The 27,056-nt window shown below is 47.0% G+C and overlaps 1 protein-coding gene across 1 annotated transcript in view; it reads right to left on the bottom strand.

Annotated features, from left to right (window-relative positions):
* Window positions 1-27,056, bottom strand: part of grin3ba (glutamate receptor, ionotropic, N-methyl-D-aspartate 3Ba) — a 105,608-nt gene that overhangs the window by 18,671 nt on the left and 59,881 nt on the right. Inside the window, exons 2-5 of the mRNA XM_019890572.1 lie at window positions 11,725-12,440; window positions 6,282-6,778; window positions 5,041-5,312; window positions 2,903-3,139 (exon numbers count right to left, since the gene is read on the bottom strand). Of these exons, the coding sequence (XP_019746131.1) occupies window positions 2,903-3,139; window positions 5,041-5,312; window positions 6,282-6,778; window positions 11,725-12,440 (1,722 nt within the window). The remainder of the gene's footprint in view (window positions 1-2,902; window positions 3,140-5,040; window positions 5,313-6,281; window positions 6,779-11,724; window positions 12,441-27,056) is intronic.

The following is a 27,056-nucleotide window of genomic DNA, read 5'->3' as shown; positions in this document are numbered from 1 at the left end:
GGTATTGACACAAGTTCAGTTCCACATTTAAAGCGCTCCATCCTCTGAACAAATCCTACATTAGCACCCAATGAAGTTAATTGAAAAAAGATGGCCAGGCATATTAAAGGAAATCTAAGCAAGGGGAGCTGTTTGGAAGGCACCTGGGAAACATCTCTCCATGAAATTGTCAGCCACGTGGGAGGGGGGGGGGCGGGGGGAAGAGAACTGCCTCCGCTTTATGCCGCCGCCCCCAAGCCCACCCCAGAAAGCCAATAATTTATTCCGCCAATTAAAATCCACCTCGTGTAAGAGAAGACAGGAGGACAACTTTCTCTCGCTGGAAAGACTCGACGATTCACTGTAAAGCCGGTCCGTGAGCGCTGATTACAAGGTGAAAAGATGGGACATTTCTCTGCAGAGCACAACATTAATCAGCTGAGCCCCCACTAGTCATTAAATACTATTGCTATATATTGGAATAAGACTGAAGCAGACGCATCCATCCATTTTCATCCATCTGAGGCGGTCGCCTTTTATTGGCAATACCGCCCTCTGCTGTCAACTGAAACCGACGTCGACATCAGGGCTCACCTGTTTTCTGGGTTCGGTCACGTGACGTTTGCAATGCGAGCCCGAGGGCCGCAGTGACGTCGATTTTAGACGACAGGGGAGGGCGGGTTTATCCGAAAATGGCGGACCAAAATGGATGGATTAATCTGCTTTATTTCTCTTCCACTAACATAATCTCAACTCAAGTCAACTGTATTTATAGAGGAGGGGGGGGGGGCAATTCTGCTCATCAGCGAGGATCAAAGGCGCGACCTTTCAATCAGGCGAAGGTCTCCCTAATAACTCGGCCTCTGTTCTTGTTCATCCCAGAGTCCCCGGGGTCGGGGCGGGGTGGGGGGGCATGCGGGGGATTGTGCGTTCATTATGATGGCTTGCCAACTCACAGCAGGCCGTTGGAGCGAATGACATTGATGTTGCAAATTTGGATTTGTGAACGTGCATTAATTTCAGCGAGCGTATGCTTTCAAAACATCTATTAAGCGGGTGGGGCTTGAAAATGACCTTGCGTTCAGCGAGGTTCAGCAATATAAACGAGAGTGACAAGATTTGAACTGGAATGATCTGTTTATCCATCAATTTTCCTCGTTTATCCCGGTAAGAGTCGCGGGGATGATGTCTCTGGATGAGAACGAGGTGTACGGACGGGCAAGGTCCCTCCAGAGAGTCCAAGGTTTTACGCCGACCGGTTGAACATACCCGGAACACGTAGCTAGTCAGGTGGAGGATAAGATCGAGACTGATGAGATCTAAACTACGGCTACAAGTTTATCCATCCGTTTTTCCACTTTCCTCTACACTGGTTCGAGTCATGGGGAAAGTCGTAGGTTGTGGAAATCGTGGGAGCATATCAAAGTGTTTGCAGGCCTATTGAGAGATACGCTCCCTCCAGAGAGTCACCTACTATTTGGGTATGCCCAGAACACATAACGAGGGAGGTGACCTGTCCCTGGACAATTTCTCCAGTCTCATCGAGACGATAAGACTGACAAGATTTGAATCGGAATCATGGGTTTACCCATCCATTTTATCTGTGCTTATAATTGCCGCGGGGGAAGAAGTCTCGGGAGGTGTTCCCAGACCAACTCAGGGACGTGACTCCTCCAGAGGATCCGAGGACCATGCCAACATCTGCAACCCATTGGGACAATCGGGAACACATAACCACGGAGGCGGCTTGTCTTGGGTCAAATTCTCCATCTCTTTTGGTAGGGTTAAAGTCCAGCTTGACCAGATTCAATTGTTTCTTTGTTTATATTGGTCATGGGGGGGGCGGGGAAGAGGTTTTGGGAGGATACCGAGATGTTTCCAGGCCAATCGAGAGAGACCGTCTCAGTCAGAGAGTCTCCTACCATTTGCATATGCACAGAATACGTAACCGGGGGGGTGGGGGGGGGGTAGCAAATTGTCTCCAGCTTTACTGGGATGGTAAGACTGACAAAGATTTGAACTGCAATTTTCATTTCTGCATTTCCTGTGGTTTTCCTGGTCATGACACCACAGGGGAAGAAGCACTCGAAGGATCGTGAGGCGTTCGGAGGCCCGTTGTGGGTGATGGTCCCTAAAGAGGGTCATAGGTCAAGGCTTCCGAGGGAGGTGTCTGTTGATGACAGATGCCTGCGATACCTTAACCGGCTTCTCTCTGACCCTGCTCCTCGCACCCCAGCTCTACAAGTGACCTCCGGACACCGAAGTGAAGGGAAATCATTTCCATCATTTTCATTTGACAGAATTTTGCTTGCAACCACCGGGAATTTATTTCAACCGCTAAATCATCCAGTGCAGCAAAAATTGGTGACTGCACCAATCCAGGTTTGATTTAATTCAGCACTGGGCCAACATCCTTTGAGGGACTGAAGTGCATCAAGTTTTGCATTAACCACGTTCCTCAGAAGCACATACTTTTAGGGACTGGAATGTTTCATTCACATGGGCCTCATACCTGTCAGGGAACCTTACTGCCTGCTCGTAAATCATCACCGTGATACGTTTTCCCAAGACAGAGTGAGAAGAGAACACCGCTCCCTCCCGCTAACACGACCATGACCAGCCTCCTGGGCCGGTTCCGTTTCTCATCGTCACTGACTCGATTAACCTCTCAACCCAATGCGGACAGCCGACTGTCAGCGGTCTCATTACTCCCCTTGTTGCTTTCTGGACTCTCACCCGTCGCAAACTTTGTGCGACTCTCAGAGTGTTGACCTAACCTGCCCCCCCTCCAAACGTGATCCATCCCAATCGTGACGGTCATAACTCATTCCAATCTCTGTTGAGACACTTACCCTTGCATGATCCTCCTTGTGCCTCCCTGCTTCATCACTGCCTCACTTCTAACCTCGCCCTCAAAAGTTCGCTTGGTGGCGCCGGTGCGGCCAAACAGGATGGCGTAGCAGAGGTTGAGGGCGGACGAATAGGAGAACACGCGCACCCGGTTGCGCCCGTGGGGGGTCATGCCGAAGGGGCTGTTCCACTCGTACAAGGTGAGGAAAAGTGCGGTGAGGTGCAGCGTGACGAAGATGCCCACCCACATGGACCAGTGCAGGGGCCACATGAAGGCGCCGATGGGGGCTGCCGTGTCCCGACTGCGGACCTGGGAGAACCGACGACAGTTGTTTTTGTAGCATTTGTTTCTGACGTAGATGGCGTCGGCAAAAATAAATAAGTAAATGAATACAGGTATCACACATGCGGTTCCACATTTGTGGTATTTTCGATGTTGTCGTAAAATTCATTCATGCCTTTGTGACATCTTGGCTGAATTATTGTAACGCACTTCACTTTGGAGTCAGCCAATACTCCATGAAGCGTCTCCAGTTGGTCCAAAATGCTGCTGCTTGTCTCTTGACTGGTACTCATAAGAGGGAGCACATCACTCCTACTCTTTACTGGCTCCCGATACATTTTAGAGTTCTTTTTAAGATAGCGGATAAGCGGATCGGAAAATGGATGGATGGATCTTTAATTCTTTAATAATTGCCCCATCTTACCACTCTGAGCTACTCCGCCCCTACACGCCTGCCCGGTGCCTCAGGTCTGACTCAGTATGACTCAGACTTGATTTTAGTTTGATTGTTTTTGTGCTTTCTACTGTCTTCGTTATTAATTTATCGTTTTAGTGTTTATTGTTGCATATTTGATATTTGCCCCATGTACAGCACTTTGTATACAGCTTGTATACGTGCTCTATAAATACAGTTCAGTTGAGTTGAGTATTAAAAAAAAAAAGCTCTCGTGACTTTCTATCATTCTTTGGATACAGTTCAGTTGAGTTGAGTATTAAAAAAAAAAAAAGCTTTCGTGACTTTCTATCATTCTTTGACAGCGATTCCATTTCGATGGCACTTTTGCAAGCCCGGTAATGCTCAGCGTGCTGTAAAATAGTCCAGTTACACACCTAACTTTGTGTATCCATTTTCCTCTGAAATCCTTGAGAGAGCCGTTTCAGTTTCTGCATCATATTTTTACCACCAGCCCGAGGTATCTTGTCGGTAAACACAGACAGCCGTAATTAGTTTGTAAAATCCATCCACAGAGTTTTCCATTTTGCACAATTTGTCGACTCTGGAAGGACAAGGAAGGTTTTTTTCCCCCCCCTTTTCTTACAGACAGATGAGCCTTTCTTCCGAAACGGGACCCTACAGTCAGATTGTATTATACATCGCAGCGTGTCAGCTGCACGGGGAGATGTTAACAAATCAAACGAATAACGGCAGCGTGTCTCGGGGCTCCGCTCAGACGTCTCCTGCCGCCCGCCTCTCCGAGCCGTTACGGCATCTTAAACCGCTGCTCATTTTTGGGGGAATTTCCATAATTAATAGGCCCGGCGTAAAGCGAAACTAATTATTCACTCGCTAATGAACTCCAGTTGGTGGATGAGAGGGGCCAAAGGGGGAAATCAAGCGGCGGGGGCGGCGGCCCGCATTGGCAGAAATGACTGAATGCTGACAAGGGATTCGAAATTACTCACGCTCTCTACTGTAGAAGCAAAGATTAAAAATAAATAAATAAATACGACGGCGTTATTTACATGAGTAAAAATTTTTTAAAAAGTACAGACTCTGGAATGTACTTGAATAAAAAGGAAATGTGATTTTTATGTGTTTGCTCAGATGAGACAGAAATTGTCAGCGCGAGAATAGCATTTTATGTCTGCATTAAAAACCGTAATTAATAAAAGATCTTAACTGCAGTAAGGCTCCACTGTTCTCCATTTACGTCTCCATTTTTTTTTTTTTTTTAAAACATCCTGCCGTATTCAGTGGAGGTAAAAAAATAAATAAAAAAAGAAAGTCAAAATGGAGTACGCAGTGGGAATAGGAGCGAATCAACGACTAACGTATGAAACGCATTTGCACTTGGTTACTTCCCATCAGCGGCTGAGGGCTGACTGAAGATGTCAGCACATTGTTAGACATGCCCCGGATTCTCCGCCCTCAACAAGATGCCAAAAATACCACAAATGGAATTAATGATGACCGCTAGCCACTGTACCAGGATGCCCAGGCTGGTGGAGTAAAAGGGCGACGTGAAGTCAATGACCCTGCTCCTGGCCGAGTTGATGGAAAAGGAGGTGACCGCCATGTCGGCCGTGCCGCTCCTCAGGTCGCCCACCAGGCCGGTCCAGCGGCCGCTGCCGCTCATCGCCCCGTACTTCCCGTCCCCCACGATGTAGAGGTCAAAGGTGAAGCCCATGTCCTCCGCCAGCTTCTCCAGTAGGTCGATGCAGTAGCCGTAGCAGCACTTGCGCAGGTCCTCCGGAAGGCCTGCGAAGGGGAAGACGGCGACGTGAATTGAATTCTGATCGAGCTCCAAACAACGAGATTAGTGCTGACTCTCGTGTAATTCCCTTTGCACGCCGAGCTGGTGATGGGAGAGCCAAAATAAGCTTTGATACCAGCACCTCCGTGCAGGTCTCGAGTGAAATACGTTTGGATTCAAAGGTCGGGGAAAGGGTTAAGCGTTAGGGGTTGGGTTTTCGGTTCAAGCTAAGTGTTTGGTGTCAGGTGTAGGGGGTTAGGGTTAGCGTGGACAACCCAATAAAAAGTGCGCTGGCTGGTAGGTAAAAGGATCAATGGTTTGAGATCGTGATTAGGATTAAGGAATACAATGAGTGGTTCGGTTTCTGGTTAGGGTTAAAGGTTGGAAAGGGTCTTCGGGTTTTGGTGTCCAAGTTTCAAGTCAGGGTTAAGGATTAGGGTTTAGAGTTTAAAAAAAAATAGGGTTAGGGTTGGGGTTCGCATCTGCAATCTTGGTCCAGACCGGGGGTCGGCAACCCGTGGCTCCAGAGCCGCATGCTTGTTCAAAAATGTTTGAAAATGGAAAAAGAGGGGGGAGGGAAATATATTTTTTGCTTTAATATGGTTTCTGTAGGAGTACAAACATGACACAAACATTCTTCATGCTTTACAATGCTGTAAAAATGTGTAGAATAAATATTTCTTCTTAATTTTTTGCGGCTCCAGACATTTTGTTTTTTTGGTCCAATATGGTTCTTTCAACATTTTGGGTTGCCAACCCCTGGTCCAGACGCTTAGTTCGGGAAAACCTACATCAAAAAAAATCTTGAGAAAGTGAAAAAGAAACAATGAATGGAATTGATTTGGACAAAGGCACACTTGGTTATCCCAAAGGTGTTAGTAAGGGGTCGCTTCAAATGCAAGATGAAAATTGTCAAAAAAGTCTATCGCTTGTGGTCAATAAATACTGCGGAATTAAAGTGAAAGCCAACTTACTAATGCCTTCCCAGTCTGCCGCTGACGCGTTGGGATTATGCAGCTGGTTGAAGAGTCCTTGTATCACATCTGACCTGTTGGTCCTCGGGTCCAGGCAGAGCTGCCCGGCAGGACACAGCCCGTCCTCGTCCACCTCGCGCGTGAACACAAACGGGTGCTCCACCAGGGTCACCACCCGCAGACGGTGGCCCTCCACCGAAAGCCCGGGCCTCCAGCGTCCCCCGGCGTTAAAGTCCCCTTGACCGTCACCTCCCCTCACCCCGGCGCCGAGGCCTTGACCCGGGCTGCTGCTGAAGCCCCCCGCCAGCCCGTGGACGCCACCCTCCAACTCCAGCCTGCCTCGGGACCACTGGCCCACAGTGACCCAGGCCGGCTGGCCCAGGGCGCCCCTCTTGAGGCTCCAGACGTGGAAGAGCTGCGAGGAAAGTATTCTGGAGAGGTCAGCATCCACCTGGATAAGGCCTGTGGCACCGGTGAAGGAGGTGTTGGGAAAAAACCTAGACAGTCGAGATAGAGACAGTATAAAAAAAAAAGTACGTTTATATTTCTACCCCTTCCACACACTTTAAACAGGAGAAAATGTAAATACAAACATAAAAAAATGATCGCTTGAAAATGTTTCAATATAGCAGGGGCACGAGCGATGAGTCGTGATATCGTGGGCGAAGACTGGACATTATTTATCGGCGTGGAGAAATTCAGTCGTTCTTTCAATGGCTCCGATTGCTCACATCCATAAAAAGACACTACAAACACTTTAAAAAAAAAACGGTTTGGGTTCAAGTGTCAAAGGAGAAGAAACATCCATTTTTTTTTTTTTCCGATAGTGCTTGGCCTCATGAGAGTCGCGCGTGAACTGGAGCCGATCCCAGCTGACTTTGGCCAAGTGTGGAGGTACGCCCTGAACTAGTCGCCACCCACTCAAAGGTCACACGTACAAACAAGCAATCAAGGTCACATTCACATGCATCCATTTTCTAATCCGCTGATCCCCACGACGGTCGGGGGGGGGGGGGCGCTGGAGACGATCCCAGCTATCGTCGGGCAGTCGGCGGAGAAACCCCTGAACTGGTCGCCGGCCAATCGCGGGTCACATTCACATCTGTTGTCAATTTAAAGTCTATAATGAGGCTAATATGCGCGTTTCTGGAACGTGGGCGGAAGCCATCGTACCAGGAAAGAGAAAATACAAAAACTCAGGTTAGGGCCGAGATAACAAACCTGAACGATGGGTCAAACGTGGCGCCAACTTATTGATATGTGGGAAGCCGGAGCATGCGGGGAAAAAAGATGCGACTCCCCACAGGAAGGCCGCGAGCCAATATTCAAACCCCGCACCACAGAAGTGTGAGGCAGTCATGCTAATCACCGCCGGGAGAATAAACAGCTCGACTTTCAGCAAACGAAGGAATGGCAAACTGGGAAAGAAGCAATCAAAAGGTTAAAAAGGAGATGGCGGCGGGCCACGCTCTGATAGCGCAGCTTGAGCGAGTCATCTCGGTTGGGGGAATTGCATCTCCCGGAAAGTCATAATTAAAAGTTAATGCGGAGCAGCGCGGGGTCTTCTCCGAATTGGAAAAAGTCCATCCCGACAAGACATTGCTATGCGCGTCACTCGCCGCGGTGGCTTCCACACGGGGCTCTTTGCCGGGGAAGACATCGGGATGAGCGATTCCGCTTGGCGCATGGATCTGCGCATGGCTTCTCGAACCGCACGGGCAATGTTAGCTCGCGTCTTAGCGATTCGTTGAGGAGGCGGCGTAGTAACGTCCGATCAGATCTTGATCGGTGTCGGGTCACCGGAAACGGTGCGCCGGGTTGTTTAAATGTTAAAGAACGCTGGGATCACCGCGTCGGATATCTGCGGTGAACCGTGCACGGACTGTCGATGATCCCCGGCGAGAGATTACCTCGTCTTTCCTTGTTTTAAGACTCTTCCATCGCGGGAATCGACGTGCGTAGAATGTAATCCCCACCCAACTCCCCATTAAGCATGAGATATGCGTTGTGAAATAATAATGGTTAGATTGATCACGCGGGTCATTAACCTCCGCGCCGAGTCTTTTTCCGTTTGCGAATTTCGCCGGTTTCTTTCTTGGCCCCGGTGTCATTATTTACCTCGGTAGCGCCATAATCCATTTCTGTAATCGGTCTCCCGCAAAAACCCTTTTTCCAAATGCACCTGTGGTGTCATCCCCGTCGCCTGCCGCTTAATGTTTCCTCATCAGCCGCCTTGACAATAAAAGTGCAAGTGCTTCCCCGGTCTGGGAGGCTGAAATCACTCACGGTGGTAGCGCGGCGGAATCTTCATATACCGAAAGACGGATGATTCATCAAGGCGGGCCAGACTCTTGTGCCGCACGCAAAGAAATTAAATCTCACATCTCTTCAACGTCCCGTTTCTTCACTCTGAATCCTGTTTTTTTTCCAGGATGCTTCTGTGCCAGGCCACAGACAACGCTCTTGTCCTGTACATCAGCGGTCCCCAACATTTTTTGCTCCACGGGCCGGTTTCATGTCAGACAATATTTTCAGGGACCGGCCTTTAAGGTGTGGCGGATAAATACAACAAAATTCAGTGGTGCCTCGACTTATGAAATTAATTGGTTCTGGTAGAAATTTCTTAACTAGAAAATGTTGCAAGTAGAGACGCGGTTTCCATGTAAATGCCCTAATCCGTTCCAAGCGCCCCCAAAATTTAGACATAAAAGTGTAAAAATGCATCACAATATGTAACAAATGCATGTTTAAAGACAGAGAGCCTGACCTCCACTTTTCGAGATTTATGTGAAGCGACACGAAGAATCTTTTTTTTGTTTTTGTTTTTTATTACCCTCCCAAGAATGTTTTTGTTCCAGGTCACAGATCTGATCTCTGCTCAGGCGTGCGACAAGGAAATTAAAGCTCACGTCCATTTGTTCATCTACTTTTTGAGATTCAGGTGTCATGATAAGCGTAGAATCCTTTTTTCCCTCCCCGCACCAAATATTTTTGTGCCACAGCCAAAGGCCACCTCGAATGGATGAGTGCATTTTGATAAGTCTCCCCGGCCGGCGGTGTCGGAGAGGGATGGCTTCCTGTCAATAACGCCTGACCGGCCCATTGCCGCGGTCAAGAGTCAATGTCAACAAAGCGGCCCTGGTCAGTCATGACTCCATAAGGGAATCTCGGGCATTCGTTTCACATTCTTATCGCTCCGTCTTTCTCCGGAGGGAAAGTTGACTTCACTGTGGGATGATACCCGAGTGAGCTTGTTTTGGGGGCTTTTTAATCTCTCGCAGAGACGCAATCGATGTCCGGCGAGATGGCAGCGATTTCAGATACTTCTCCATCAACCTTCTCCCCCCTCAAGTGCTGCTTCAACTTCATTGTGACTTAATTTGTGTTTTTCTTCCTCCCCTTCCGGCTTGCCGTGTCCCCCGTGTGCGTATTTTCTCTTTAATGCTCTCTGGGGAATAAGCAACGGCGAATTTTATGATTATTACAGGCAGCTGAAATAGAACCACAGCCAAACTTTTTAAGGCTATAAGTTTATTCTTGGCGTGGTAACTCAGTGCGCCCCCACCGCACCCTATTACCTTCTTTTCTCTCGATTTATATTTGTCTTCCTCCCTGCTAGGAAAGTCTGATACCACTTTTTTCCAGATCTTGATTACTCACGGGTACGTGGACCGATAGAACTATTACTTTGGATGCATACAATTAACCCACAAATAAACAGTTTAAATGCGCCGGAGTTTGCATAAATGCTCATTTCAGCTGTCGTCCCAATAGTGCCAACTACAGGCGAGGAGGGCTTACTCAACATCAAATTTGCCTTTTGTATCAGCAGCTAGTATCAGCAGCCTGGATGAGTACAGGGAAACTCCTCTACAACGAAACCTCCATGGGCGAAAATACCCCCTAGTGTGAAAAAATCTTCATGCATTAACACCATTCCCACTTTCCTGCCCCCCCCATACAACGAAAAAAAACCCTGTGTATGTGTGTGTGTGTGTGTGTGTGTGTGTGTGTGTGTGTGTGTGTGTGTGTGTGTGTGTGTGTGTTTATGTGCGCTGAATTTGTATAATTCATGCAAGATGTCATCAGGGAATCTCTAGGTGACACAAAAACACGCTGTATGTGTGTGTGTGTGTGTGTGTGTGTGTGTGTGTGTGTGTGTGTGTTTACATCTGAGATCAAATTTGCTACAGTGAAAAACCCCCTGTTGTGAAAAATTTCTGGCTGCAAACATGATTTCGTTGTGGAGGAGTTTCACTGTACCCAATACCTTGAAATAAGGCTCGCATTGGCCCAATACGAAACCTACTTGCCCATCCTGACTCCCGGCCGACGAGTCGGTCCGAGGGGTGGAATGCTACGTCAAAATTCACGATTTGGTATGTGACATATGGTTTGGATGTCATTTCCCCGTTATTTTCTCGACTTCACCACAGACGGCTTAACCGACTACTCCCTCCGCCTCTGGCAAGCGAGTCGTCTGCTCGTATTGCTTTGTAACCCTCGACACTCTCTTGACTCGTTCTAGCCCGTAGCCTCCCGACTCTAAATTGTTCTGGCACGACCCGCGCTCACTTGAACTGCAGTCGACGGGGGCTCTCCGGTTAGCGATTATGTTGTTGATGATGGCGCTCAGCTGGCGTTCACATCACCCTGCGATGCAAATCCGCCTCCCTCACCACCCGAGAAAGAGAAGGGTAAAAGTGGATCGGATACACTCCGTTTCATCCATCGTGCCTTCTTAAAAATCAACTCCACACGGACTGTCAGAGCGACGCCGGTCCAGGCGGCGTCACGCGGATGTTTCCGCGCATCGCTCACATCAGCGAGAGCTGTGTAAACATGACAGGATCGTAGCTTTGTCTGGCTTTAAGTGGGGAAAATGTTAATGGCTTAATACGTTGCTCAGAATGGGTTCGCGAGAATGTGTGCGCGCGAATAGTAGACGGCAGCCTGACAGAAACCCGAGGAAGCTGTCAGACGCTCTCTTTTAAATCCGCAGCGAGTGAAGAAAACGCAGCGGAAGCGGCGACAATGACACCCGACCGTCTCCCTGACACCCACCCCCACCCACGCTACGATTCAGCCCACGCTGCTGTGGAAAATCGCAAATGGAGCCAGCAGCAGCCTCGCGCCAAACTTGTCACTCAAAAAGCTAAGGGGACTCTCCACCTTAACGCTCACTTAGAGCTTACCCGTTGAAAGAAATCTTTTTTGGGAGGGTTTTTGATATCTGGGATTGGGTATCACATTTTGGTGCACATTCAAATAATCATGAGGACAATATATCATAAAAATCCTTTCATTTTCATATGCTTATTACCCTCAAAATGCAAATGACATCATAGGATGTTTCATGACAATCTGAAGTTTCCAGAAATGATGATGACGTTTCATGAATTTGTTCCCCTGTGTGTATCTATTTGTGTGTGTGTGCGTTCACCTGGACAGATATCGTCCCGACGAAAGGGGATCTCGTCGCGTAGGTTTGTCGTAACAGTTAACCGCGTTCTGCATCAGCGCCAAGTCGGGCCTGGGCGCGGCCGCCGCGGTGACGGCCCGGCCAATCAGCTGCAGGGCATCGCGGATGTAGAAGCTGATTGGCTTGCGTCCCACCTCGCCGTACGCCAGCAGGCCGAGGGGACCCCCCAAGGTATGCAGGGAGTCCGGCGACAGCGGGTACCCCATGATCCACTGCAGGGCCGGCAGCGACGCGGCGAGCCGCTGGGCCACCCGCAGCACCGAGGAAAGACACTCCGGGTCCGAGCCCAGAAGAAGGACGCTGGAGACGGGCGAGGAGGCCCGCAGTAAGCGCGTGGAGAGGATCCTCAAGACCTCCTCCTCCCTCTGGTCCTCACGCCTCTCCTCGCTGGCCTCGCCCCGTCCGCCGCCACCACCGCCGCCGTCGTCGCCCGAGACCTGGGTCAGATTGACCACATCCCACAGGTGCCAGGCGGCGCCGCTGTGGGTCTGCATGTGGGACAGCAGGCCGTCGCTGCCCTCCTCCCAGCCGGAGCAGAGCACGGCCGCGGCGCCCCAGCTGCCGTCCTCCATGCCGCTCCGGTCCCGGTCCCTGTCGCTCCCGTGCAGGACGGCGAGCAGCAGGCCGCCCAGGGAAGACGGAGGCATGCGGGCTGACATCTGCAGGTGGAATGCGTTCTGGAGGAGAAGGACAGGAAAGAGAAATTGGAACATGCTAACAGGTCTGTTGTTGGTATCAATCGGCAATGTAACATTTTATTCTCAAGGACCCACGTAAAAAAACAAACAAACAAACAAACAAACAAAAAAAAACATAACGTATTTTCCCGCATGATAAGGCACACCTAAAAACATTCAATTTCCCCAAAAGCCGACAGTGCGCCCTATAATCCGATGCACCCTATATATGGCGTTACACTGTCTTTATATTCCCCATTGAGTTGTTTCCTTGTTCGTGTTCCTCTGCCATCTAGTGGTCACCTAAAAAGGTTCTGCCCGGCACGAATCGCCAACACACACTCAAACAGACAACTACTTTGTGAACTCTGCGCAGCTGTAATGAAGCGAAGACAAGACCAAAAGCAGAGTTAACTACGAACTAAACGAAGGAAGAAGGAGCCAAGCAAGACTTCTCAGGCTATTTAGCCCCTTGTGGATGTGAGCCTGCGAGGTTTGTGTGCCTTTTTGTTGAATCGGTTGTCTTCATAACTTTGGTCTTTCATTTATTGTTTTGTAATTTGTATTTATATGTTTCATGTCCGTGTTTGTGGCCAGTTCTCAATGGCTTTGTAGTAGCTGCAGCGGCTATGAAGGCTCAATATAAATATAGCTGTGTTGCATTGTATTGTATTCCCTTTAGCATAGCTCCATCTAGTGGATGCATAGCGCATCCACAGCCACTATTGTAGCTTCTATTCCATGTGCCTTATAATGTAAAGTGCCGCCCTATATATGAAAACACGTTTAAAATAGGTCATTCATTAAAAGTGCGCCTTGCACACACACATATACACACACACATACACGCACACAAAAAAATCTTCATTCATACATACATAACAGTTTCGTGTTTTTGCTGCGCGAATGTACATCAGGACAAGCTAACAGTTCGGAGCCTTCAAAGAGAATGTGGCCACTGAGCTGCTGGTCTTAGCTTTGAGCTCAGCGGTCAGCATGCTCCACTTCCAAGCGAGCGAAGTGTGTGAAGGCAGCAGGATCCTCGATGTTGCAGTGGTGCCATGACCCGGATTGGGAGGGAGGTTTCCGGGAGGTGAGTGTAACGTGCTGTGAGAATGTAGGTTTGTAAATCTTCACTCCTTTGAGCCTTGAAAGAGGGTGCCGGCCTGTGGACATGCAGCGCGGGTTTTTTGCTTGGTGGTCAGCGCTCTCCGCTTCCAGGAAGTGGTGGCGGCGTGGGTTCGAAACCCAGCAACAAGATCACGACCGTTACTGCCCACTTTCGGAACCCCTTATCCTCACTTCTGTTGCGATGACAGCGTGCTTGACATTACTCAAGCTAAACCAGTAAATTTCCACTGCGGACTTCACAGGATGAATCTCCTGAGCGGGTCCCAAAGACAAATCGTTTGATTGAAGAGAGGCGAGAAGAGGCTCAAAGAGAGACAGATTAATAGAGAAGAAAGCAGACACAGTGTGAGCTGAATGACATCGAATCACATTAACCGCGTCGTTTATGAGCACGGGTGGGGGAGGGGGGGCAAACAAATCGACACTTGCCGCAGTTGTTCGTCACGAGGCCTGACGCAAAACCAAACAATGAAGTCAAATGACTCAAACAAGAAGTTAATGACTCACATACCGAATGTTTGACATCCTAAACCTTTTTGTAAATGAGAGACCCCACACATAAGGTTGGGGGCGGGGGGGGGGGCATCGCGGTGTGTGCTTGCAGTTTTTATTGCATGTGGTGTGCTTCAGATGAGCGACATTGCACACCACATTCATAATTATGCCTGTTGTAGTACCAAAACTGAGAAAAATCCGGACCGCTGGAAAGTACGTGTGTATGTCCAGCGTTTTCTGTTTTGGACTTTGTCGGTTTTGAGTTTTTTTGATCATATTTAATATTTTAAAAACATTTAATATTTGCGATAACATTTTTGTTATCGCATCTTGTCTGTGTCTGTATTTCTGGGGTCGGAAACGTTATTCGGTTCATTGTGAACCTGACACTTGAGAATCATTCCGGAGTTATCAGAGACATCCAACAATTGGACCTTTGCTGCATTTGGTCGTAAGAGAAGGAAAACGATTATTGTTGGCATGTGTTTCTCCTGCTCCCGTTATCGTCAATCGCCTCAGGCTGTATTTGACGTTGTCCACAAACAGAAGGATATGTCATCAACATGTTTAACATTTATGACTGTCACACCCGCGACTGTTTTTTTGATTAGGTAGGGGGGAAAACAATTTTTTTTTTTAAAAATCACGATTAACACACCCCACACCAAAGGATAACCACTCAGGATAATCTCGAGACATCCTACAATGAGGCCTTCGCTGACTTGGATTGCGAAGAGGTCCATTTTTCATATATGCTCCAATTATTTGATAGATGGATGGATTTATTTTTATTCGGTAAGCTTCAGTCAGAAACATGACAGGGTGTACAAAGCTAACCGAAAATGCAGCTTACCGCGCCTATGTGCCCTGCTGCACAAAACACATTTCAGCAAAAGAAAATTCTTCAAAGCAGCAACCCAAACGTCACCATCTAACCGGAGGGAAATGAAGTCACGACAAGAAAAAAAAAAACAACCACAAGATGGGTGCGCTCCACTTAATCGTCACTCATTCCAATTCCTGTCCCATTTGCGGAATTTGTGACTTGGCCCAACTTTGGTGCTGATCGCACGCGTACTCATTTGCGATTGTAAATATTGATCAGGTTTAGCATTGATCAGTGTTGGCCGTGAGTGCTTTCCAAACAAAACAGGGTGGAGAAAAAAATACAAAAAAATTAAAAAATAAAAAATCTGACAACAGAATCGATCCAAGCCGTCTTCTGGCAGTAGGTTGGGGACACCCTGAACCGGTTGCCAGCCAACCGCAGGGCACACAGAGACGAACAACCATCCACGACGGTCGACGCGCTAACCACTGGACCACCCCGGAGAATCACCCCGAATAATAATTTTGGTCCTCCTGACAATCGGGACGAGGGGAAATGCGCAAATTAAAGCCCGATCGCGATGCGTGTACCCCTCTTAATCCGCCGCCGCCTCGCGCTCGGCTTGGCAATGGTGACAGCGGCGTCCACACTTCTACACCCCAGCGACAACACTGGCTCGTTTCATTCGCTTCCAAACGGGATAACACTGTTGTCCTTGAACGCAGCACACAGATGGAAGTCCTCCCCGCCCGCCCCCCCCTGCCGCCAACGCCGCCAACAACAACGCCTTCCTTTGGGGGAGGCTGACAATATTTCATCCTCTCAGCGCTCCGGGCAAGGTTTATCTTTCATGTATAGAAGAAGTCCAAAGTTCATCTTTTGAAGCCTTTGGATGACGGGATTAGCATGCGCCCAACGCACGGCAGCAAATGTCGGGGAACACGTTCCTCCATCAGCGTCCGCGTGAAAAAAAACAAAAAAAAACCGGCATGACTGAAGGCCCATGGTGGAGATTTGCCGCTTGCATCGACACAATACGCACGCGACTCATATTCTCATATGTCACCCGTGAGTCTTTAAAGATGAAATATTCACCCAAAAGTGCAGATTGGACACATTCATTCAAATGGAAATGTTCCACCTGGGAGTAAACAAAAGCAGCCCGCCGCCGAGTCTCTTAAGAGGTGAAAAAAAAAAAAGTGAGTGAGTGAGTGAAGTGTGCCGAGACACGCTTGATCGAATGCAGTCGGACGAATTCATTCTCACCGGGTGTGTAAATCGGATGGGACGAGACAAGATGGACGTCTTTGAACTCCGCCGCTGCTTCCGGTATTTCCAGTCGCCGGAATAATCAAATAAACGTATACGCGCCGTACCCCCCGTATAACATTTATGTCCCACGTGCTGATTTATGGCGCTCCGTGAAACGCTCGCAAACGCGCCGAAAGCTCACAGCTGCCGTGTAAAAAGTTAGACCTTTTAACGGTACCGATATACGCTGGTAAAATGAATGGAGCAAGGAAATGCGAGATGGCGTGAGATGAGATGAGATTTCCGGACCATAACCTTAAAAAAAAAAAAAAAAAAAAAAAAAATTGAAAAGGATAAAATACTGAAGACCTCTGCCAAGATTGACAAAAAAAAAAAAGAAAAAACAAAAACTTCAAAACATTATAATTGCTCCATTCTATCTGCTGGATCTGTTTGGGATCGGCTCACCTCTACGTCTCCCCCATTTAGGCCCTGTTGCAAGTGGACTGAATAACAAAAGTGATTCAGAATACATTTTCCCCATTGTTTTTTGCTTCTATTTTTTTCATATTGACGAAATATTATTTTGATATTTTTTATTTTTCCTTCTTTGCTTCTTCTTGGGACAGGCACTATTTGGGAAGAAAAGTTAAGGTATGTTGAGGTATATTTCTGTGCACCGTCTTTCTTTGTAAATATCTCATGTTACAATGTGGGCGCCTGCGGCTTATAGCCAGGTGAGGCTTATATGTGTACGAAAGGGTTTGTCCTTTAAAAATGGAGTGGGTGCGGCTTATAATCAGATCCGCTCTATAGTCCGGAAATTACAGTACACGTCGTCAAAAGGCGACAAACGTCATATATGTACGGCAAAACAGACAGACGCGAAATGCCGTCGTGGCTGAAGGAGCGCTAAAAATGGTGGCGAAAAGTGGGTGTGGCGAGAGAGGATTCCAGCACAATATCGAAATATTCTAGACTAAAATCACATACATTGGATGGTGATAAACTCGGCATGAAGGCTCATTGATGTGAAAATTGTCCAAAAAAAAAGTTGCTCACGCTTGACGGGTCACAGCTTTTACTCCAAACGGTGGCAAAAGTTAGCCAAGAAGCAAGCTGGTCGACGCTAGCTGAGAGCGTTCAACGTGGCAGACCTTCGAGCATCTATTTTTTTTTTTTTTTTTTTTTTTTGCCGCTCTCAGGTAAAAGTTCCATCTGCCTGCGCAAAGGCTCCAAAGGAAGAATGCAAGATAAGCAAGCGGAGGAGGAACGTCAGCATTATTCCGGTGTAAAATCAAGTGCAACGCCCTTTTCTCACGCAAATTAGCCGCCTTGGATGCAAAGCGGCTAATTTGATGAGCTGGACTCGGTGCATCGCGCTCTGCGCCAGGGAACCAGCCGCTTGACAAGCACATGCATGCGTCGCACACAATAGAATAATAATTATAATAATAATAATAATACCATACATTTTAGCTTTGCCCAAAGTGCGAGCAGGGTAAACCCAAGAAGATCTCCGGGCGAATAGCCCGACACGGGTGCGGCGGATCACAACACGAGGGAACAGCTCACGATTACTAAGCTCATTCCTTATTTAGGTGCCGGCGCGTAAAGCTTCAACCCGACACGCGCGCACACACACACCCACAAAACTAGATTTCCAAACATCGCCGCCGCACAAAGCAACGCGCAGCACCTGCAGTTTGAGAGCTTATTCAAGCTACGGTGTGGCGGCTTAGCCTTAAGAGCGAGCGAGTGGACGCGGAGGGCGAAGGCGGGCCTCAGTTGCACGTCAAGCTTGAGATCATTTCAAGACGCTGACCGCAGCTTCACTTCAATACCGACTCACACACACTCACGCGCACACACACACTATATATATATAGTAAATCAACTCGACCAATCAGAAGACATCAGTTCAACTATTTGGTTGTACATGATTTTTACTTAACGTTGATAACGAGCTACTGCTCCCTGATAAGATGATGACAGAAATGGTCACAAAGGTCATATTTCATAGGTCGTGTAATGTTTTGATGCATTGGGAAAGAGTGGTGTTATATACCCTTTGGAAAAAAAAATGTAAAATGTAAATTTTGTTCCCATTTTTGCCATTATTATGGGAGAGGGCCATTTAAAAAACAAAAACCAACGCTGAATTTGGTGGGCATGAGAGGCGGAACAAGTCAGTTGTGTTAACACCCACGACGGCGCAAAATGCCCTTTTTAAAATTCGGCATGCTTCACCAGCTTGTGTGGGTCTGTGAAAATACCAAAACACAGTCTAGGCTGCCCCTGCACGTGTCTAACGGGCAGAATGCAAAGTACAAGCTGCGGCTAATCGGGGTTTTTTTTTTTTTTTTGTTTGTTTGTTTGTTTTTTTGTGATCGGCAATGAAAGGGATTAATCGACATGCCGATCACATACTTTTACCAAGAAATCGGCCCGATCAATTGAAGCACCACAAATTTACAGTTCGGTGACAAAGTATTTGTACTTCATGACTGCGCACCACTGCCCCCCCCTCCCCCCACACACACACACCAATTGCGCACGCACACACACGCCGTTGGCACGAAAAGTATGGACGGCTGCCCGAGCCTGTGAATAGCTGCTCGCTTCCTCCTCGGCCCACAAACAAAGCTTGTGATGAGGAAGAAGGATTTGGGATTGAAAGGGTGAAGGCAGCATTCCAAAACAACACCCCAGCAAACACATTAATATTTCACCAGGTGTACATGCGGCGGGACGCACAAGATAGTGGCGGGAAAATATATGTTGGCGATGAAAGACGGACGCTCAAGACTGATAGGTGAGGTTTAATATCCGCACTTGTGAGGCGGGGGAAAAAAAAAAAGGGCTGATAGTTTTGCAGCTTGAATGAGAAGGAGAGGTGTTGCGTGTCTGTTTTCGCAGCAGGGTGCAAAATCTGATTTCAAACACCATAAACTCAAAATAATGCAATGCGGGCAGCGCTACTTTTTTTTTTTTTTTTTTTTTTTAATAAAAAGAAACAAAAACTTTTAAGTAGATGGAAAAAAAAAAGTAAGAAGTGGTGTGTGAACCCCAAAATAATAGCCCACTGTAGCCATTCAGAAGCCCCAAAATTACAAATTACAACCATATGGGGAATATGAAGTGGTGTACACACCTACCGATAATCTGGACAAATTTGAGGATTTTTCTTTCCTCGCAATCAAAGTCAGCAAAGGGTTAGATTGTAAGATGTTTCTGAAAGACGATCGTGAACGATTATTCGATGACGTTGGCGTGTGAAAAGTGGAGTACAGCCGAGATGATAATCGGGCCGACTTGTAGGATTTTTATTCCTCTATTGGAATAAAAGAAAATCCTGAGTGATTATCCTTTGGTGCAGGGTGTATGATTATCATCAGGGATTATACTGAGGTGTGAGAGGTTGAGCAATTTTTGCTTCTCAGACCAGCTCGGAAAACAGTTTACAACACTTACACTAAAATCGTGAGTGTTAAACCGGTTCAGTATTCCCGATCACAAATGTGAGTGGTCAACAAACAGTGATTGTTTTGGTTTTTTTTTTCCAGATTGATGATCAATGGAACGACAGAAAATGAAGCTGGCTCAACCCAAAATTTGAGCGCCGTCCCTCCTTTGTGATCAAAGTCACCAAAGGCCTGATTCTCAGATGTTTTGAAAAGATAATCCGAAGCAATTATTTTTCGGTGTGGGGTCGTGTTCAGAGTGATTTTTTTTTTTTTTTTTTGTCTTTCCTCCTCCCTTATCAACTGAGAAAGCAATCAGAAAGGCAAGTGGAATCTGATCTAACCTGCAGACCACAAGAGGATATTTGACAAAACAATTGGCACACTTGCGGAATAACAATCTGTTGAAGAGAGCGCATTGTTTTGTCCCCATCCAAATAAAGAGGCATGATTAAGCGCAACTTGACGCGAGAGCAGAGTTGATGACGCCGCATTGAGAAGGACGCCTCGGTTGACCAGACAGTTGTTTTGAGTGATTGCGTGCAAATAGCAACGCTGTGATTAATTACTCGGCATCTCCTCGGTGCTCCACAGTTGAATGCTGACAACGTTTGCGTGAAAAAAATGGAATAAAATTGTTGCAAGAGAAAAAGAACAACAACAAAAAAAAAAAAAGGTCACTGGAGGTGTTGTGCAATAAAAACAACAAAAGGTACCATTTTTAAAAAAAAATATGTCAAATTGTATCAGGGAAGCCATCCATCATAATAAATAAATAAATCTGCCAGATAAATCATGTGAGCGACTCGAAAACCCAAAGTCAAAAGAACAACATTTGTTTCGCTCTCTCTGAAAGGCCCTAAAATCCCCAAACGTTGTCCAAATAATAAGTAATTGGTGTCAAGGAAGTACTGCCTGTTGAAGTGATGCACGTCAACGGCGAGATACACTTTGTACGTTGGGGAGGAGCTAAGGTTAGCCTGGGTTATAAAAGGAAGTTTTGGAGAGTCTTCGCCATGGGTGAATTTCTGGTACATTTTTTTTTAAGGATCAGAGTTTGCGGCAGATAATGGTTTAAAACTCTTGAAGGGCGAGTTTTTCCAATTAAAAAAGAGTCGGCAGTGTTTTTGTGCGTAGTCTGTTGTCAGTTGGAAGCACGACTTGACAGGAGTACATGAGTAAAATCTTTGAGGAAAAAAAAAATAAAATCCCTCTCTGGCTACATTTTGAGTCTCTAATTAGATTTGCAAGAAACTGCCGCGTCCGAGGAAAAACAACTGATCGGAGACAGACAAGGCGCTGACATGCGCTTACAGGCAAGCTCACAGTGGGCATATCCACGTGCAAAAAAGCCAACAACAACTGGGCCTAAGACAAAGCAAACTTTGGGGGTGTCAATTATTCCTTTTTTTTTTAACCCACGACTCACGGCAGGGCTTCTGTGACTGAATAATTCCATCCAATATATCAGAAAATGTGCCTGAGAGCTGCACTAAGTGAGTTTCGCGGACAAAAAAGTGTGGCCTCATTTCCATACGCTGAAAATGTATTACATGATGACATAATGAGGTGCGACGCACAGCAAAACAAAAGCGAGCGTGATTTACACTTATTTGGCACCGGCGTGGGACAACCCACACACACACACACAAAAACATCGGCATATGCAAAAATCGTGACTTGGCCGGTCACGCGTTGATGGGGCGTCGAAAACACGAGGAGCAGATTGCAGGCGTCTGGCCTGCGTGAGGTGGCTGTTAGAGGACGGAAAACAGACGGCGCAGAGCGTTAGCGCGCGCGCGCTCTGAATTGTGTTTGATTGGACCGAACGGACACCCGGCGCTCAGGCTGCCCGGGACAATTTGGTGGCGGCTGGCGGGTATGAGTGCACACAGTCCATTAAAGGTAAGGAGCCTTTGTGGTGGAGGAAGACACGATTGCATTGTAAAATAAAGAAATAAAGAAATAAACACACACACATCCACGCGCACACACACACACACACACACTCACTGCTCCGGAGTGATGGCGGCTAAAGCCGTAAAATGACGACGGGCTCTCGTTTCCCCTCTCCAGACTTTTTTTTTTTTTTTTACACGGCATCACTCCAAATTGTGAGAAAGGGTGAGAGTAATGCTTGCAATCCAGTCGCGAGAAGCTACACTGTGACTAAAACTGCGTCTCGACAATTGTAATCAAGGCATGCGTGTCATTGAGGTACTTTAGCTTCGCATGAATCAAATGATATGCAACAGCGAGAGGGTGCAATTTGGGAAGAAAAAGCGCCTACGGGCAACAGAGCTGACACTAAAGCATATCATCTTTGGAAACGGAAAAGACTGGGGCAATATTTGTATGATATTTTTTACTTTCGGGAATGTATCAATCCGCGGATTTTTGTTTTGGAACCTGTCCTCTGTTGTTGGTGGAAAAACTCGACTATTCGCTGTTTCTGTTCTCGGGCCATTCAGCGCCATCTAGTGGCCTATTAGTGCCCATGTATGGGAAGGCATCAATTTCTCACCGTTTTTCAAGGTTTTGCAAATTGCATGGGAAGGCTACATGCAAGGGTTGCAAATCAAAGCGAAGAGGCACATGGCAGCTATGTTCACAGTGTAGCTCAGAGCTAGCAGTGCTGGTCAAACATGAATTAAGATTCGTGTCGGTTAGGCGTTCGGTTGTGTAAAGTAATAGACAAAATGGAGAATGGTCTTGGGACCATTAAAAAAAATAAGGTGATTGCGTTAGTTGAGCTAGCTAACACAAGTACAGGCACTGAGTGCGAAGTGGCTAACGCGAAAATGTTGTCACTGAGCAAGACTGTTAGACTTGACAAACAACTTGCTCAAACCTTGAAAGTTTCTACTGGAAAGATACTTACGACTTGCACATATGTGACTCACTCCCACCTCCGCTATTTCGGATGAGAACTGAGCGAATGCGAACATGCTAACAGCTGGCATGCTAATAGCTAGCAAGATCGCAACGTTTCTCAGCATAAAACCATTTCGCATGTAGTTTTAACGTCAAGATTTTAAAATTCATCAGCTGAATTGAACGTCAATTCTAAGCAAAACAAGCAAAACAAAATGTACTCAACTAGCTTCGCCGACCGACGTCCTGATGTCGAGAGAGTGACTGACTAGGGCCGTTCTGAACAGATGTGCATTAGCAAATAGCCTCTGACTACACTCTTTATGCTCATTGTAGCTCCTGTTATTCATTCAATTAGGGTTAATGTCCATTGTTATATAGAAGAGATGGCAAAATGCAAAAAAAAACCGTTCTATTCACTTTTCCCTACAGCCCAACCTCCGGGTATTAACCCGTAGGTCTCGTCACCAGGTATTTCTTGGATGGCCCCGATTCCTTCTGGCCGTGGGTTCCAGCTTGGCGCTTTTTTCCCCTCTCCAGGTCTTTTTTTTTTTTTTTTACACGGCATCACTCCAAATTGTGAGAAAGGGTGAGAGTAATGCTTGCAATCCAGTCGCGAGAAGCTACACTGTGACTAAAACTGCGTCTCGACAATTGTAATCAAGGCATGCGTGTCATTGAGGTACTTTAGCTTCGCATGAATCAAATGATATGCCACAGCGAGAGGGTGCAATTTGGGAAGAAAAAGCGCCTACGGGCAACAGAGCTGACACTAAAGCATATCATCTTTGGAAACGGAAAAGACTGGGGCAATATTTGTATGATATTTTTTACTTTCGGGAATGTATCAATCCGCGGATTTTTGTTTTGGAACCTGTCCTCCGTTGTTGGCGGAAAAACTCAACTATTCGCTGTTTCTGTCCTCGGGCCATTCGGCGCCATCTAGTGGCCTATTAGTGCCCATGTATGGGAAGGCATCAATTTCTTATCGTTTTTCAAGGTTTTGCAAATTGCATGGGAAGGCTACATGCAAGGGTTGCAAATCAAAGCGAAGAGGCACATGGCAGCTATGTTCACAGTGTAGCTCAGAGCTAGCAGTGCTGGTCAAACATGAATTAAGATTCGTGTCGGTTAGGCGTTCGGTTGTGTAAAGTAATAGACCAAATGGAGAATGGTCTTGGGACCATTAAAAAAAATAAGGTGATTGCGTTAGTTGAGCTAGCTAACACAAGTACAGGCACTGAGTGCGAAGTGGCTAATGCGAAAATGTTGTCACTGAGCAAGACTGTTAGACTTGACAAACAACTTGCTCAAACCTTGAAAGTTTCTACTGGAAAGATACTTACGACTTGCACATATGTGACTCACTCCCACCTCCGCTATTTCGGATGAGAACTGAGCGAATGCGAACATGCTAACAGCTGGCATGCTAATAGCTAGCAAGATCGCAACGTTTCTCAGCATAAAACCATTTCGCATGTAGTTTTAACGTCAAGATTTTAAAATTCATCAGCTGAATTGAACGTCAATTCTAAGCAAAACAACCAAAACAAAATGTACTCAACTAGCTTCGCCGACCGACGTCCTGATGTCGAGAGAGTGACTGACTAGGGCCGTTCTGAACAGATGTGCATTAGCAAATAGCCTCTGACTACACTCTTTATGCTCATTGTAGCTCCTGTTATTCATTCAATTAGGGTTAATGTCCATTGTTATATAGAAGAGATGGCAAAATGCAAAAAAAAACCGTTCTATTCACTTTTCCCTACAGCCCAACCTCCGGGTATTAACCCGTAGGTCTCGTCACCAGGTATTTCTTGGATGGCCCCGATTCCTTCTGGCCGTGGGTTCCAGCTGAGTGCTAGCTACCCTTGTTAGTTTACAGTAGGCGACATGTACATGAAAATCGACTTGAGTATGGTTCCTTCCTACCACTATTAGCGAGTGATGGGAAGCCGAGTGATTGATTCCGGTGTACAGAGGAAGGCTAATCTGACTTATGATTGCCATCCGTTAATCGCATTTTCGCTGCCGATTCATCCGAACGCCGCGCAGCACCGGCATCCGACGATATCGTACGTCTGTCAATAACAGCCGCCGCACGGTGGACGTCCTCGAGACCCTCCGACGGGGCTTTCGAATTTTCCAGATCAGAACTCCCCACTTGTAGTGAAGATGAGCTTTGAGCGTTGGCAGTAATCATCACAACTTTGTGCTCAGGGGCCAGGGGTGGGGAAGCAAAAAAATAAGCCGTTTCGGGCGTTCCCAGGCTGCTGCCGGAATTGTCAGGCTGGAAAATAGTCTCTTGCTGGGTTGGAACGGCGAGGACCAGCAAGATGACAACATGATTTAGTTTAGCGAGGAGGATATACAGAGCTCGGATGCAAAGTGACGCCATGTCAAGAACAGTCAGCCTACAGGGAATGTAACGGGAAGGCGCATCGTGCTTATAATGGCACGTCGGCAGCTTCGTGGAAAGTGAATTCAGAGATTTGTTTCTCAATACATGATACAAATAAGATAAGATACTACTTTTTTTTGAACCGTGCAACACTAACACATTTGTATCCCCGGATTATGGAGATGTAGCATGAAACATTTTTTCACCGTTTAAGTCTTCCTGATTTATTGGGCGTGGCTAAATCGATGCCATGTTTGTATCAGCAGTGATCCGGCACAATTGCGTGTTTACCCATTTGTACCACTAGCGCACGCAGCTAGCAAGCTAGCTATAGCTCCACCCATCCAAACATGAATCCTGAATCTCACAATTTGTATAAGAGCTCAATGTTGTGATATACGCGCTTCGACCGAGATTTGTTTCTCAATACATGATACAAATAAGATACTACTTATTTTGAACCGTGCAACACTAACACATTTGTATCCCTGGATTATGGAGATGTAGCATTAAACATTTTTTCACCGTTTAAGTCTTCCTGATTTATTGGGCGTGGCTAAATCGATGCCATGTTTGTATCAGCAGTGATCCGGCACAATTGCGTGTTTACCCATTTGTACCACGAGCGCACGCAGCTAGCAAGCTAGCTATAGCTCCACCCCTCCAAACATGAATCCTGGATCTCACAATTTGTATAAGAGCTCAATGTTGTGATATACACGCTTCGACCCGTGGTTCTTAACCTTGTTAGAGGTACCGAACCCAATCAGTTCACAAGCACATTCATTGAACCCTTCATTAGTTCACGCGTACCAGTCAAGAGGCGAGCAGCAGCATTCTGGAGCAACTGGACACGCTTCATGGAGGACTGGCTGACTCCAAATAAAAGCTCGCATGGCAACGGTTGGAGGCATTTTTTCCACTGATACTATAGCGGGTGCTCGTTTGACAAACGGGACTGTTTTGTTCAGCGCAAGTCGCACATACCGGCACGTTGTAGGAAGCGCATACAGGCACATGGAGGCCACACATTTGACCATGCCAAACTATCACAAAATGGATCATACTTCATTTATATTGTCTTGGAATAGTAACTTACTTAATCTTCTATATATAAAAACGCATGCTTTGGTGGGGTTTAAATCTGGAGATGGGCGTGACCAATTTAAAGCCTGCCATTTTTTTGCCCCTGATGAACTACTTTTTGCTTTAGAAATGCTGAGTTTGCGTTCCGTTCAATCGGTGGAATTTGTACGCAGATGTGGCTGCATAGTTTCTCACAAATCCAAGATAACACAGTCGTAGTCAAGTCAAAATTCGAGTAAATCTTTGTCTAAAAACACTTTGTAGGTATAATAAGTATAAAACAGAACCAAACAAAAAGTGTGCCTCCTTTCGACGCATTGCCACAAATTCTTGCGCCGCCCGGCAAATGAGTTTATCGCGCCTCTCAAAAAAAGGTCACATCAGGACCGGCTCAAATCGAGTTACGCACATCGCTGGAATAAAAGTAGGCAGTTTTGTTCCACATGGGGAATTTACTCCTTGTATTTTCCACGGTAAAACGGCTTTTCAAAACGCAAACACGGCGGACGTCACCGAGCGCCATGTCAGAGGTGTTCTGGTCCAACGAGGAATTTTCTCAAGCGACACCCCCTTTTCGTTCACGGGCCGTCCGTATGCGACCACCGCCCGCCTCCCATTCATTCTAATAAAAACACACTGAAGAAAGCGGCACAGTTGAGTGACTACAGAGTGGAAGGGATAATGTGGCAGGCTCCGGGTTGAAGAGTCTCGCAGCCGGCGGACGGACTCGGACCAGCGAAATAAGACAAGCGAGCGATGGAAGTCATTTAGCGGCGCTGTGTTTGGCGCCCAGTCGAGGATGATTGCGGCACGGGGCTGTGACCCGGGGATGGATTGATATGGCCGTGACTAAACGAGCCGACACCTCGATATTTGCGACCGCCCGCACGCAGCTCTCCGACCGGAGGCGGCCTTTCATCCATCTCCATAAGACCGGCGAATGACGGAAGAAATGGAGTGCTTGCTATTGGACGGAGGGGAGTGAATGATTTCACGTACAAAGCGGGGCATAAAAAAAAAAAAGGGGGGCTAATTAGAGACGTGGCGGGAGGGTGAAAAAAATCGCGAATGAGAGTGACAGAGAC

The sequence above is a fragment of the Hippocampus comes genome, unplaced genomic scaffold, assembly GCF_001891065.2.
Source record: "Hippocampus comes isolate QL1 unplaced genomic scaffold, H_comes_QL1_v1.1 scaffold168, whole genome shotgun sequence".
In the NCBI taxonomy this organism is placed as follows: domain Eukaryota; kingdom Metazoa; phylum Chordata; class Actinopteri; order Syngnathiformes; family Syngnathidae; genus Hippocampus; species Hippocampus comes.
Note: the sequence above shows the minus strand (reverse complement) of the source record. Positions and strands in the feature narration are given on the sequence as shown.